This window comes from Primulina tabacum, chromosome 1 (genome assembly GCF_025594145.1).
Source record: "Primulina tabacum isolate GXHZ01 chromosome 1, ASM2559414v2, whole genome shotgun sequence".
NCBI lineage: Eukaryota > Viridiplantae > Streptophyta > Magnoliopsida > Lamiales > Gesneriaceae > Primulina > Primulina tabacum.
In genome coordinates, this window is record NC_134550.1 from 29,638,697 (window position 1) to 29,654,399 (window position 15,703).

At 37.5% G+C, this 15,703-nt stretch overlaps 1 protein-coding gene across 1 annotated transcript; it reads right to left on the reverse strand.

Moving 5' to 3' along the window:
• Positions 1–7,022: 7,022 nt before the first annotated feature.
• Positions 7,023–8,030, reverse strand: LOC142507378 (uncharacterized). Its single transcript, XM_075619501.1, has 3 exons — positions 7,976–8,030; positions 7,790–7,878; positions 7,023–7,577 (listed from the first exon to the last, which is right to left on the reverse strand). The coding sequence occupies exons 1-3, from the start codon at positions 8,028–8,030 to the stop codon at positions 7,023–7,025; spliced, it is 699 nt and encodes a 232-aa protein (XP_075475616.1).
• Positions 8,031–15,703: the final 7,673 nt, after the last annotated feature.

Below are 15,703 nucleotides of genomic sequence, written 5' to 3' on the forward strand. Positions count from 1 at the left end.
AATCGTGACAACTGAAGCCATAAACGTCTAAACATGAAAGAACTATGAAACCTTCGACCATGGGACACATATCAGCATATAATTACAACATGAAATGATGAGAAAGGAAGATACATGGCGTGCCTTATAGATTAAATGATCAAAAGCTTGAATATCTACGCGCAGGTCGTGAACCGGAGAGACGGGGAGAAGTTTTTCTTGAAGAAACCCCCAAGGGCCGATGGCTGCTGCTGAACACGAGAGAAATCTGTTGAAAATTAAGGGGTGGGCGGCTGAATGCTTTAGGTTTAGGGTTAGGATTAGTTTAGGTTACAATTAAGTGTTAAACAATGCATTAATGGGCCAAAAATAAGGATTAAGGGATAAAAAAATGTGTTGCGCCCATTAAGCATTAAAACAAACCCAACAAGCCAAAATGAACTCCCAAAAAATATTTCGTTTAGGTACGTTTTTGAAATACCCAGCCAAGGCCCATTTTCAATAATCATCATTAAAACACTTCAAACTAGTTAATTAAAATTAATCATTCAATAAAAATATTTTTTCTGATAATCCCCGGTCTCCGTTTCCCGTTCGAGCGCAAAATGCAACTTAAAACCCTAATGCATGGAACTTTAAAATATTGTGAAATAAACCTTAATCATGCAATAATTATGCATTAAATGCATAAAATTAATAAACACATTATTTAAATAAAAACTCTAGCTTGCATTCATTCAGGTTACGCAGTTTAAATTTCCTGGACTTTACATATATATATCGAATATGCAACCACTGGTCTATCGAGGGTTACATATGAATTTAACAATGATGCGATGTATATATTGGAATATTATAAGTTTCAGAGTTTGACAAATTAATTGTGAGAACCCGGATTTTTCGAAGCAAAGCACCTCAAAAAGCTCGGAAAGTAGCTCAAAAAAAAGCCGAGGCAATGCAAAACCTTGAGAATTGAGGGTACGTCACTTGGAAAAGAAACCCTCAGCTCATAAGCTAAAACCCTCAGCTCAAGGAAGCTCATTGATTGTCGGGGAGGAAATCCCTAGCTCATGAATTCAATATCCTAGCTCAAAGAAGCTCATCCTTTCTTGTCCTAAAAGAACCAAAATGGAACTAGGAGAAGATCTAAAGGATTGGACAAATTTAATGTGCAAGAAATGACCTTTGAGTTAATCAAGAAGAGGAGCTAAAGGTTTGGACAAACTTATTGTGCAAGAGATGACCATTGAGTTAACCAAGGAAAGAGCTAAATGAGCTAAAGGTTTGGACAAACTTATTATGCAAGAAATGACTATTGAGAAAACCAATGAAGAAGCTAAGGGAGGAGCTAAGAGGCTAGGACACATTTATGGTGCAGGAAATGACCTTTGGTGCTTGATATACCTTGACTAAAATTACTCCCTTGCTTGGGCATCAAGGTGAACGACCAAATGGGTATGGAAAGGTCACAAATTTCATTATAAATACACACAACATGTTAAAGAAAATGCACTCAAAAATTCAGCTAGAAAATCAGCTCCTTTCCCCTCCAAAACCACCTCTCGGCTGTCATTTGCAAGAAGAAAGAATGAGGAGTTGTTCCGGCTTTTCAATGCTATGATTTGCTGTCCACATTGTTGTGAAGATCCTCTCCAAGTTCGGTCATCACTTGGCGGAAATTCAACAAGTTTCGTTCGCCCAAGTTCTGCACATTTCGAACCGTAACTTCAAAATACGGTAAGTGGGGTTTTTATATGTATATTCGTTTGTATTTTTAAATCTTGAATATATAAGTTATGACATGCATGAATGTGTGTCCTCATTATCAAAAACAGCATGATGTCCGTCTTTTAAAATTTCGATCGATTATATGTTTTCTTCTATGCTTCGAAATTCATTGACTCCGCTAAATCCGTCTGAAATTCTGATATCTGAAATTCTGATAAGTTCTGTGTGGTAAATCTGAATTCTGTGTTGCACTGTTACAAATTGATTTGAAATGGGATGAGAATTGTAATTCTGTCTGGTCCCCATTGGTGAGTATAAAACCATGTTCTGTTCTGGCCTCACCTTTTAGAGGAATAACATATTGGGGACAATTTGACCATGGAAATGAGATGAGTAACAGTGTTGTGTCTGTTTGTGAATTTGTTATGAAATTATCTGATTTGCTTCCGAACTGCTCTGAATCATCTTTTAACTTCTGTCTTATAATCGCTTCGTTTCTGTTATGATATGTTAAGGGTAATAAGTTTTGAAAGTTTATTAAAGAAATGTTTTAGGAAAACTAAGTTCTCTATATGTATCGTTGGAAATCGACCGAACCCCGATTTGCTAAGTGTTTCCCAAAACACTCACCCCTTACAAATTTCAGATAAAAACGAGGAGCAACTGAATGAGGAAGAGCAAGATGCTTTTTGGGGATGGTGAATCAAGGATCGAGATCAAGATTCAAGAATTTTGTTTTCCTTTGTTTAGTTCCGCATTTGCAACTCTGATGTTTTTTATTCTATTGTCAATGTAAAGACAATGATTTATTCTATTGTCAATGTAAAGACAATGATTTAATTATGAAAAAGACTGGTTTTTAGCATTTCGATACGAGGCTTAATTGTTTTCAAGAAATTGTTAAACAATGCGGGATGTCACCGACGCTTCGGACACGGGACGTGACATTAATACTTAAGAGAACTGAAGAATCTAACTGAACGAGCAGTCGTGTAACCATAACTGAAGAATTCGTTCAAGCTGAATTGTAAAAACCTTATCAACTGAAGAATTCGTAACTGATAGTACATCAGTTAGAACTGATAATGTACAGCTGAACTGATCGGCTGATCAGTTGACTCCAAATCAGTTAGCCGCGTCATCAGTTGAAGTATCAGCAGACAGACTGACAGATCGTACCAAAGCAGAACATATGAATCATAATATAACAGTCTGAATACCCCGTACTATTGTCAGATAAAGTAGCTAGATGACGATTCAATGGATATTTGTCATTTAATGCATTCAATACAACCGTTGAGATCTAAGACTATATATAGCTGATTGAATCAGTTGAAGAAGGTTACTGGAAGTGAGTGAACACACATGAAATAATCAATTTATAATCTTCAATCATTTGCGACACTTTTCACTAGTATTTCCTCAATATGTAGATCGCACACTGAAGCTCTACATTCATTGTATTTATCAGTAGCATTCAGGCTACCAGTTAGAGCATTTTCAGTTTATTACTGTAACAGAGTTGTTAGACTAAGAGTTTCAGTTTGGCAGTGTGTCAGACCAACTTAAGTGGATTATTACAATCAGTTGTAATATATCAAAGTCTTATAGTAGAATCATATCCTCATGATAGAAGGGTGACGTAGAAGCATTTAAAGTCTCCGAACATCCATAAAAATTTGTGTGTTTGTTTCAGTTATCATTTCAGTTTTACAACATATTAACATTAAGTATTCAATCTATATTTCAGTCTTATTCCGCATTTTTAACAGTTGATCGATTTATATCGACAAACAAGATTCTAGGATCATTTTCTCAAAGAACTGATTCACATATTTGAAATGAGTTCAAAAATTCTAAGTTTTTTATTAAACCATCCTTCTAAACACTTAAACTTCTTTAACCAATTCTATCAGTATCTTTGAATAATCATAGTGCCATCGTATGTGAAACTATGGAACTAATTTACCCTAAAGCTCATCTCATACTCTGGCCAAAGACTTGCATTATTAATTCAGCAGATCACATAGGATATCAACACCAATAGGTGATAAATGAATTTCCAACTATAATTCAGCTAAGACATATGTCAAGATTAACCTGGCCACCTAGTGACCCTCACACCGCCGATAAATGGTAAAATTGCAACTCTAGTACGCAAAGCCTCTATGTTGTCTGGGTCTTAAGGATTAATGGTGTGTGACCGACGATTTCGGTTGGAAATAAATTTAGCAAGCAGACTAGGTCAAGTAATAGTATTTGAAGATGAGCCCAGTTATCGTACCCACAGAGATCGATGTTTAAATACTAGAATATGAATTATTTTTCCTAATTTAGGCTAATAAAATTCAAATGATGGGAGATAAATTAACTAAAACTAAATAACACAATTTAAATAAATTAACTAAAGTAAAACTAAACCAAACTATTAATTTAGACGAAAATTCAAATTATTTGAAAACGACTAAGGCGCACAACGGTACCGAGACAACTTATAAATTACGTGTCAAATTCATATTCATTAAATTAATTATTTAATTCACGATGGAATTTCCAAAATTATTCATTAAACGATTTCTCGAATTAATAAACCTAATTAAATCTAACAGTCCAATTATTCCTAACTGAATTTAATTAGATTTAACCGCATTAAATTGCTGTGAAATTCCTGTTTTTCAACCTAAAGTCGCACACTGAAATCGAATACTATTTCTAGTCAATTTAACCATGTATTTATTGATGTGTGAAGCAAATATTAATCTATCGCCTTCCGATTTTAGATTAACAAACAAATATTCTATTTAATTGGCCAGATTAAAAGAACACATGATAAACGACATCAATCAATGAATAAAAATAAATAATAAAATTGAATCAAACTCAAAACATCAAAAATAATTTGTGTCGGCCCTATCGTGTCCTAGTCTATAAAAATCTACTCCATAACTTCAAAATAAACTTGCAAATCCGTGTTTAAGTTCAATGAACAAAACATAGTTAAGAAAGAGTGAAAAGAATTCTCAATGATTTGGCGTGTGTTGGGGAATTCCTCCAGCTTTTGTCTTCTGTCTTCCTCCCTTCTTTTCCTTCTTCCGCGCTGGTGCTACTTCACAGTAGCTTTCTGTTCTGCCCTTCCTCTCATGCGCTTCTCTTCTTTTTCTACTGTTATGGCTGCTTCCTTCTTCTGTATGCTTCTGCCCTCTTTTATTCTTTTTAATGGGCCTCCTCCTTGTATTCTTTTTAAGCCCATCTCCACATTAAACTTTATTTTCAAAGATTAGGCTTTATCTTGATCAAGATCTCCATAGATTTTTCCAAAACTTCAATATTATCAAGATATAAAATAAAAGAATATTTTATTTCTTTTCTTTTAGTATTTTTTCTTTGAAGTCTTGTAAATTCATCTTTTATTCTAAATTTAATCATTTTCCTCTTTTATTCAAATATACAATTATTAATTCAATTAAGCACATAAATTGGGATAAAAAGTCTAGATAACCACAAATAAAATCCCTAAAAATCTCTATAAGATTTGAGCTTATCAATCCTCCCACACTTAGCCTTTGTTCGTCCTCGAGCAAATTAGAGAAAAAATATAACCGAGGAATATTCAATGATTCACCACAAAAAAATGACAAAATCAACACTTTTCAACCTACCAAATTCCGTCACACTCAATCAAAAGATCACATTTCGAAAATCATAAAATTCACTTTCGTTGCAACTTTAAAACTCAAGCATCCACCAGAAAAGATCAAGATAATGAGACGTGTGTAGTGTGGAAATCAAAACTCATATTCCTCAAAGGTGTTTTAGTTCAAGGAATGCTCATAGCTTCTGATTTTTTTTTTTTTAAGAAACTCTCCCTAAGCTTGTCTTTCATACCTTTCTCCACTAAATGTTGGAGGAATATGACCCGGTCAATAGGTCTTTTTAAGCTTATAAAGTTAGGTCACGGCTCACGGCTACAATAAAGGTAGGGAGATTCAAAATGAGAGAAAATAAAAAATTTAATCATACAGCGCACTCCTTCATCTCTTATCTTCCTTCCCTTGTGGAATTTCATTATTCTTCCATCTAACTTTTTCATCTTCCTTCAACTTTCATTCATCTTCCCCCATTATTTTTCTCTCTTCCTTCAGCTTTTTTTTTTCATTCTTCAACAACATTCCCTTTTATTTTTTTTCAATCACCACATCATACAATATTCTTTCCTCCTTTCTTTTTTCATTATATATATATATATATATATATATATTTATTTCATAAATCCCCTTCCCTTCTTCATGATTTTTTTCAAATTCCTCCAATTTTTCTTATCAATTATCAACACATGAGAGTTATTGAAAATTTTAAAGCGCTAAAGGGGTTTATTTCTCTCAAAATTAAGGTAGATGAATAGTGTATGAGCTAAAATTGGGTAGTTGATGTGAGATTTCGAAGGAATACGAATGAGGGATAATTGTATGTCTTTGACATACTCCATTCGATTTATTAGGCTCAAAATGGGATACTAGGGATATAAATGATGCATTGGATAGGCTCGAAAGGCTCAAACGGTCCAAGGATTGCCTAAATCATCCGTAAGTCATTTTTTCCGTATTTTCGCCTCGAAAGATAATTAGACAAGTTCTAGATTGTTTCTTTTCTTTCTTTTTTTTTCAATTTTTTTTATGAGCTCACCTCTTGCTAATTCACAATTAATTCATATAAGTATGACTTAAAGTGCATACATGATGTCTCAAAACATGATACAAAACTAGTTTGTGCTCAAATCCTTCGGCTACAACTACAGCTCATCTCAATCAGTTCTATGTGATGTAATTTCTTGAGTGTTCAAAAATCTAGAAAGTCAATTAGTGTATCATTTAATCACTAGTGCAGTTTCTCAAAGAATAACCAGAAAAAAAAATTTCATGCCCGAGGATTAAACATTGAAATGCATGCTAAGTGTTGTTTAGTAATTCCCCCCCACACTTTAGATTTACACTGTCCTCAGTTTCATGCCATTCAAAAAAATATAAAATTTTGATGTAGAATAGCAAGAGAGAACTTCTCTGACAGTGTTGCTTTGAGATCCATGAAGTGCTCTATGGGGCCGGTAGAATTCCTCAATGCTTGTTATATTTTATTTCAACAGTTTAAGCTTTGCAGAATCAAAACATCTTTCTTCTGTCCAATATTCTCTACACACACCAAAATCACCGAGGATTAACCTTAAAAAATTAAAATAAAAACTAATAAAATAAATCAATGGGTTGCCTCCCAGCAAGCGCTAAATTTATTGTCTATAGCTAGACAACTCCATTTATAAATTAGGTTGGATCGTGCAAAGGAGTACTTGGCTCCTCTTGCTCCACAATTCCTTCATGAAAAATTTTCAGTCGATGTCCATTCACCTTAAAGAGAATTCCAAAATCTCCACGGATTTCTACAACATCAAATGGAAAAACTTCAGTAACATTAAAAGGCCCAGACCATTTGGAACGAAGTTTACCTGGCATGAGTTTCAAACGAGAGTTATAAAGAAGAACTTTTTGTCCAGACTCAAATTCCATGTGCACAATCCTTGCATCATGCCACTTCTTTGTCTTTTCCTTGTAGATTTTCGCATTCTCATATGCATCAAGACGAAATTCCTCCAGCTCATTGAGTTGTAGAAGACGCTGATCACCTGTAGCTTGCACATCAAAGTTCAAAAATTTAGTAGCCCATAATGCCCTATGCTCTAGTTCAACAGGAAGGTGACAAGCTTTTCCATAGACCAAACGAAAAGGGAAAGTTCCTATAGGGGTTTTGAATGCTGTTCTATATGCCCACAACGCATCATCCAATTTACTAGCCCATTCCTTCCTCGAAGATCCAATAGTCTTCTCAAGAATTTTTTAATCTCCCTATTTGACACTTCTACTTGACCACTATTTTGAGGATGATAAGGTGTTGCCACCTTGTGCGTGACCCCATATTTAGCTAAAAGAGATTCAAAATTGCGATTACAAAAATGTGTTCCCCCATCGCTAATAATGGCTCTAGGTGTGCTAAATCTTGCAAAAATATTTTTCTTTAAAAATTGGATCACAACCTTAGAGTCATTGGTTCTACAAGCACTTGCTTCCACCCACTTGGATACGTAATCCACAGCCACCAAAATATATTTATTTCTTAAGGAATCTAGAAAAGGCCCCATGAAATCAAATTCCCTACACATCAAACAATTCACAGACTAAAATATTATTCAATGACATTTCGTGTCTCCTTGAAATATTACCAATACGTTGGCATTCATTGTAATTCAAAACATAAGTGTGTGCATCCTTGAACATTGTAGGCCAGTAGTGTGAGAACCCGAGATTTTACGATCCCAAGTAAATAAGGTAAGAAATATACGAGCTTAAAACTTAGCTTAATATAAGATCAAAATACTTTCATTCTAATTATAAAACTTAAATATGAACTTAGATTTTCAGCTAGTAACTCGTGGAAGTAACTTCAAAGCTCGGGGATGAGCTCAACCGGAAGCCGAGCTGCAAGTAACCACATCCATCGAAGTATTGTCACGAGAGGAGTAAAACCCCAGCTCAAGGACTCGATCTTTCAGCTCAAAGCAGCTCAACCAAGCTTGTCCTAACAAGACCAAAAAGGGAGCTAAAGGATGAGCTAAAGGCTTGGACAAATTAAGTATGCAAGAAATAACCTTTGCGTTAACCCATGAAGGAGCTGCGGGAGAAGCTAAGGGTTAGGACATATTGATGATGCAGGAAATGACTCTTTAGAAAATCGAGGTCACATTTAAGGAGTACATGAGATTTTGAGCCACATTCATGACTAATCTAGAACTTGAAGAATGCATGGGATTTTGGATTTTCATGCATGAAACTTTGTACCTACATTATGAGCACAATAAATCCTTTCTTGGGGAACAAGAGTTCGGCCATGGGGGAGGAGAAAGGACCAAAAATTTCCTATAAATAAGACTTCAAGGTTGAAGGAAATGTGCTCCAAAAATAAGCATAAAAATTCGGTCTTCACCCTATTCAAACCTCTCCAAGTTTCGGCCAAGCAAAACAAAGAAGAAGAAGGAAGTTCGTGCAGTCCAGTACAAGAACCTTGCATCGAAGTGCTGCTCGATCAACAACAGAATTCGTTAAAGTTACGCTGAAGTGCTGCCCGATTTTTGAGAAGACGTGTTGTATCAAAATCTGCAAATACAGTAAGTGGACTTTTGATATATATTCGTTTGTATTTTAAAACTTTAATATGTATATCATGACATGCATGTATTGTGTCTTCATTTTCGAAAATTGCTATCTGTTCTATTTAAAATTTCGATCGATTATGTGTTCTCTTTTATGCTTCGAAATTCGTTGATTCCGCTGTGTCAGTATGAAAACTCTGAAATCTGAATATCTGAAAAGTTCTGTCTGTTGTCTCTTAATTCTGTTTGCACTGTTACGAATTGATTTGAAATGGGACGAGAATTGTAATTCTGTCTGGCCCCCATTGGTGGGTATAAAACCATGTTCTGTTCTGGCCCACATTGGTGGGTATAAAACCATGTTCTGGCATCACCCCTTAGAGAACTAACATATTGGGGACAATTTGACCATGGAAATGAGATGAGTAACAGTGTTCTGTCTGTTCCGATCTGTTCTGTTCTGAATTGTTCTGATCTGTTTCTGAATTGTTCTGAATCATCTAATGAATTCTGTCATTTATTCGATTTGTCTCTGTCCTGATAAGCTAAGAATATTAAGTTTTGAAAGTCTGTTAAAAGAACGTTTTAAGAAAACTAAGTTCTATATGTATCTTTGGAATCGATCGACCCCCACTTGCTGAGTGTTTCCCAAAACACTCACCCCTTACAAATTTCAGATAAAAATGAGGAGCAATTGGATGAGGAGAGCAAGATGCTTTATGGGGTTGGTGAACCGGAGATCAAGATCAGAACTCAAGATTTTGCTTTTCTTTCGTTTCCGCTATTTGAAACTCTGATGTATTTTATTCCATTGTCATTGTAAGACAATACTTTATTTATGAAAAAGACTAGTTTGATTAGATACGAGGCTTTATTGTTTTCAATTTAATTGTTAAACAATGCCGGATGTCACCGATGCTTCGGACTCGGGGCGTGACATTTAAGTGGTATCAGAGCCGCCAGGTTCATAATCCCGCTGGGATTTTGATAGACAAAATTTGGCGAAGTCGAATTTTGGCAAAAGCCTAGTGTATCCTAATTTGAGTCCAACTTTCACCCGTTCTTGAATTCTAACCTTCATCTGTTTCCTAAATTTCGAATAGACTTCAAAGATCTATCCCTTTGATCATTCCACAAACTCTGAGTATCGAAAAATTTTCCACGACAACTTTGTTTCTACTATTTGTGCCTTTCTATCCTTTATATGATTCTGATGTTTTACTTACATTTTTATCCTAGGAAATGGCTGCTCCTCGTACCCGCGCACAGGCTGCTCTTCGTATGCGTCAGCTTACCATAGTTAATCAAACTAGGGAGATCGCGACTTTGAAAGCGCAACTAGCCAAGGAAAGATTGGAGAAACAAGAGCTTAGTGAGATTAGACACATGCTTGAGACTGATGTACAATGATTGACTCATCATCTGGACTTGGCGGAGAGCCAGCTGTTGCAGATATCGACCAATTCCCTTTGCATCACACGCATAGTTTCACTTAACAAGGAATTATTGAAGAGAGTGGAGATAGAGCGAAGACGTGCTGCTCAGGCCCGTCAGCGCCAGGACGAGTACAACGCCAAACAGGATCGGTACATTTCGAAGCTCCACAGCGCTATGGACAGACTTCAGGATCAGAATAACTACCTACATTTGGTGATAGAGAACATGGAGGAAGAGGAGGTAGCACCGATGGAGGTGGCCAGAGACGACAGTGCCAGCGACAGCGACGGCGGAGAGATGATCGATTAGATTAGCATTATAATAAAGTATCTGGATTGTAGTAAACTTGTGACTAAGAAAATAATATGAGTACCAAACTATTTTTAAACTTTCTATTATCTTATTGCATATTTAAGAATGGATGAGTATCTTATTTAAATGTTTTTATAGGAAACCAACATGAACTTTCAAAGCATTATAAATGAACTTCAGAAACAACTTCAAGAAAAGGAGTCAGAAATTAAAACACTGAAAGAAAAGAATGATAAACTTGAAAGAGATAACTATCAGTTGGACGGAAATAACGTGTGCATGATGGAGGATCTTCGTGAGGCCAGAGTGGAAGAGAAGAAACTACGCGAAGACATTAGAAGTTACGCGGCTTATCATCTAGAGTCAGAGCGTCAGCACGAGATCACCAAGCAAGAGTTGAAGAAAGCGCAAGATAGGATTTTTACGCTCGAAATTCGGGAAAATAGTCTTCTCAAAACCCAACGTCGTCTTCAGGAACGGATTGAAGAGCAAGAAATCGATGAAAAAGTGAGTCAATCAACAATACAAGAACTACAGGATCAAGTAAACAATCTCGATCACCACAACACACAATTGCAGAATTACATCGAGCATCTACAAAATGAGATGGTCAATATGGAAGAACTCATAGAACAACTGGAAGAGAACCCTGTGGAGGAAGAAATTAACGAGGCAGTAGGAGACGGAGAAGTAATAGACGAGTAGGGAGAGAAAGTTCTAGAATAGGCTTCGATTGTATCTAGAAATATTTGATTAATCATTTTGAAAAATATTTGGTTGTATGAAAAATTTTACAATTTAATGAAATTATTTCTTTGATTAAATATTGTGGCAAACAAATTAATAAAATACCTGTTTATAGGAAATGGCAGGTAGACCACCCCGAAACAACCGTAACCCTCGTGGCGCCAACCAAGATGAAAACCCACCACCACCACCACCAAGATTGAATCTCAGTCAAGAGGATATGATGGCAATAGCCACTATCGTAGCTGCGACATTGCAAGGATTCGTGAACTCATTGGCTAACGCCATCCAACCACCACCTGAACCGCAACCGCGTGGGATTAAGTACCATTACGAATCTCTCAGAAGGAATCGAGTTCCAACTTTTGATGGGAACCCAGACCCAGAGGTCAGCCACAACTGGCTCAAGAACGTCGAAACACAACTACATTTACTGGAGATATCTGAAGAACTGAGAGTGGAGGTTGTAACACCGTTTTTGGAAGACCGAGCTAGAAAATGGTGGGAAACTGTGTCGCCATCCTTGGCAGAAGTGGAAGAAATCACATGGCAGATTTTTAAGAGAGAATTTTTGAAACAATATTATCCAGCTGAGTTTCGACTACAGAAGTTGAGTGAGTTCGAGAATTTCAAACAGGCTCCGGACATGTCAGTAATGGAATACACTTCCCGGTTCAACGATCTAGGAACCTATGTCCCAACGATCATGTCGGATGAGACGTTAAAAATGCATCGTTTCAAAAAGGGACTCAACAGTCGAATTCAGTCGGCTTGGCAGTATTCAAGCCAAACAATTTTGCGGATCTGATGGGCGTTGCAATGAGCGCAGAAACTGATATCAAGCGATGCGAGGATGAAAACAAGAACAAAAGACCGATGAGCAGTCAATCTACTCAGAACGGTCCCAAGTTTAAGAAACCAAATTATTCAGGTGGGTCTTTCAAAGGAAATTCTAGCAGTGCTGGTAACACCGAAGGAAAGTGGTGTGATACATGTCGACAGAAACATGTTGGAGAATGTTATCGGAAGACGGGCGCTTGTTTTAAGTGCGGAAAGGTGGGTCATAGAATTAAAGATTGTCCTGACCACAAGGACAAAGGGACGGGGTCCAACAAGAAAAATGAAAACAAGACCAATGCACGGGTATATGCAATCACCCAAGAGGAAGCTGATGATACCAATGAAGTGGTGGCAGGTACTATCTTACTCAATGAAATGCCTGCTTATACCTTATTTGATTGTGGTGGTACACACTCATTCGTGTCTAGAAGGTTTGCTAAGAAGCTTAAACTCGAACATGATACTCTTAGTGAACCATTAAGAGTAGCAACACCTGCAAGTAAAATAATTGAGACCCAAAAAGTGTATCAAAACTGTAAAATTTGTATCAGCAAACAAATTTTTGAAGCAGAATTGATTCAACTCAATATGGTTGAGTTTGCCATCATTCTTGGAATGGACTGGTTAGCTAAATACCATGCCATTGTGGACTGCCAAAAGAAAAATGTTAGACTCCAGACTCCTCATGAAGAAGAGATTTTATTCCATGGAAAATCAAAAGAAAGAAAATCTCTGTTATCTGCCTCACAAGCCTGGAAAGCCATAAGAGGAGGACAATAAATTTATCTGGCAGTGATCAATGAAATCAAAGAAGAAGAAGTCCCAAGGTTGGAGGATATTCCGATTGTTCAAGAATTTTCAGACGTTTTACCCGAGGAACTACCGGGAGAGATACCAGATAGGGAAGTAGAATTTGAAATCAATTTGGTCCCTGGTGCTGCACCAATATCAAAGGCACCATACCGAGTGGCTCCAGCTGAATTAAAGAAGCTAAAGGAGCAACTGCATGAATTATTAGACAAGAAGCAGATTCGCCCCAGTGCATCCCCATGGGGAGCCCCAGTGCTTTTTGTAAAGAAAAAGGACGGAAGCATGAGGCTATGTATTGACTACCGGGAGTTGAACAAGATCACCATAAAGAATAAGTACCCACTCCCAAGAATAGATGATCTTTTTGATCAGTTAAAGGGAGCCAAGGTCTTCTCAAAACTAGATCTGAGATCTGGTTACCATCAGTTGAAGGTCAAAGCGGAATACATCCCTAAAACTGCTTTTAGGACAAGATATGGACATTACGAATTCACGGTAATGCCTTTTGGCCTAACAAATGCCCCTGCAGCATTCATGGACCTGATGAATCGGGTATTCAAACCATATCTCGACAAGTTTGTGGTTGTCTTTATAGATGATATCCTTGTGTACTCACGAAGTGAAGAAGAACACAAAGAGCATCTGCAGTCTCACTTTGCAGACACTTCGAGAAAAGGAACTATACGCCAAATTCAAGAAATGTGAATTTTGGTTAAAAAGTGTGGCGTTCTTAGGGCATATAATTTTTGAATTAGGAGTGTCAGTAGACCCTAAGAAGGTAGAGGCAATCAAGGATTGGCCACAACCAAAGACAGTGACTGAAGTAAGAAGTTTTCTGGGATCAGCAGGCTACTATAGAAAATTTGTGGAAGGATTTTCTTCAATAGCCATTCCACTCACCAAACTTACTCAGAAAAATTCGAAATTTATTTGGAATGAAGCTTGTGAAAAGAGTTTCGAAACCCTAAAGACAAAACTCGCATCCACACCAGTACTCATTCTTCCCGAGGAAGGTAAAAATTTCGCTGTATACAGCGACGCATCAAAGGAAGGATTGGGGTGTGTGCTTATGCAAGAGGGTCAAGTAATCGCTTATGCCTCACGGCAATTGAAACCATATGAGTTGTACCTACGTCTCTCAGGAAATATTTTCATAAAGAGAATAGCCACGAAGGCCTTGATAGATTCAGGGGCCACTCACTCTTTTATTTCGGAGACATTCGCTAATCATCTAGACGTCAAATCTATTGGACTCGACGTGAGCTATTCAGTGATAGTCCCATCAGGGAAGAATTATCAGCTACTAGCGTGGTCAGAGACATCGATCTAGAGCTGCAAGGCCACCTAGTGTATGTCGATCTAATCGTGTTGCCGATGCCATATTTTGATATTATCTTGGGAATGGACTGGCTGACGAAGAACAGAGTTCTTATTGATTTCCAGAAAAGGTCAGTGTTGGTAAGACCTTTGGGCATGGAGTAGTTTCTCTTTGAGCCAGATAGATGGAGAAGTTTCCCTCGCATGATCTATTGCATGCAGGCACGAAGACTTATTCACAAGGGGTGTCGGCTTTCTTGGCCAGTATTATTTCTGCACCTGACGTACCCACTCCGTCGATATCTGATGTGCCAGTGGTCAGAGATTTTCCTGACGTTTTTCCAGATGACGTCACAGGCCTTACACCAGAGAGAGAGGTGGAGTTTTCTATTGATCTTGTGCCAGGCACTGTGCCAATTTCTAAGGCACCATACCTACTAGCTCCAGCCGAGATGTTAGAACTCAAACAGCAGATTCAGGAGCTTCTTCACAAGGAATTCATTCGCCCTAGTTTCTCACCATGGGGCGCACCAGTACTCTTCGTAAAGAAGAAAGATGGGAGCATGAGACTGTGTATCGATTACCAAGAACTGAACAAGGTAACGATCAAGAATAAATACCCACTTCCAAGGATCGAGGATTTGTTTGATCAGTTGCAGGGAGCTACAGTGTTCTCTAAGATAGATCTTCGATCAGGGTATCATCAGCTGAAGGTAAAAGATACAGATGTTCATAAGACATCCTTCAGGACTATATATGGGCATTAGGAGTTCTTAGTAATGCCATTCGGACTGACTAATGCTCCAGCTATATTTATGGACCTTATGAACCGAGTATTCCAGCCCTACCTAGATCAGTTCGTCATAGTGTTCATCGACGACATTCTTATTTACTCGAAGAGCCATGAGGAGCACTGTCAGCACTTGGATACAGTTTTGCAGGTCTTGAAGAGTCGCAAGTTGTTTGCAAAATTCAGTAAGTGTGAATTATGGTTGGATAAGATAGTGTTTTTGGGGCATGTAATTTCTAGCAGCGGCATTGAGGTGGATCCAGCTAAGGTAGCAGCGGTTAAGTAACGGGTTGAGCCGAAGAATGCGTCAAAGATCCGCAATTTCCTAGGCTTAGCAGGCTACTACAGAAAATTCATTCAGGGATTTTCTTCGATAGCAGTGCCACTCACTTCATTGACTAAAAAGAATGCTAAATTCATATGGAGTGGAGAGTACCAGAAGAGCTTTGATACTTTGAAGCAAGCTCTTATTACAGCGCCAGTTTTAGCCATGCCATCAGGGCAAGGCGATTTTGTGTTGTACACCGATGCTTCTAAGCTCGGGTTAG

Bases quoted from the DNA above. Each gene is read 5' to 3' on its own strand.
- LOC142507378 (XM_075619501.1), bottom strand. From the start codon at position 8,030: ATGTTCAAGGATGCACACACTTATGTTTTGAATTACAATGAATGCCAA. The intron at 7,879-7,975 runs GTAATATTTCAA...GGCCTTTTCTAG, and splicing joins CAATGAATGCCAACGTATTG to ATTCCTTAAGAAATAAATAT. The intron at 7,578-7,789 runs GTTGTGATCCAA...ATTCTTGAGAAG, and splicing joins GTAGAACCAATGACTCTAAG to ACTATTGGATCTTCGAGGAA.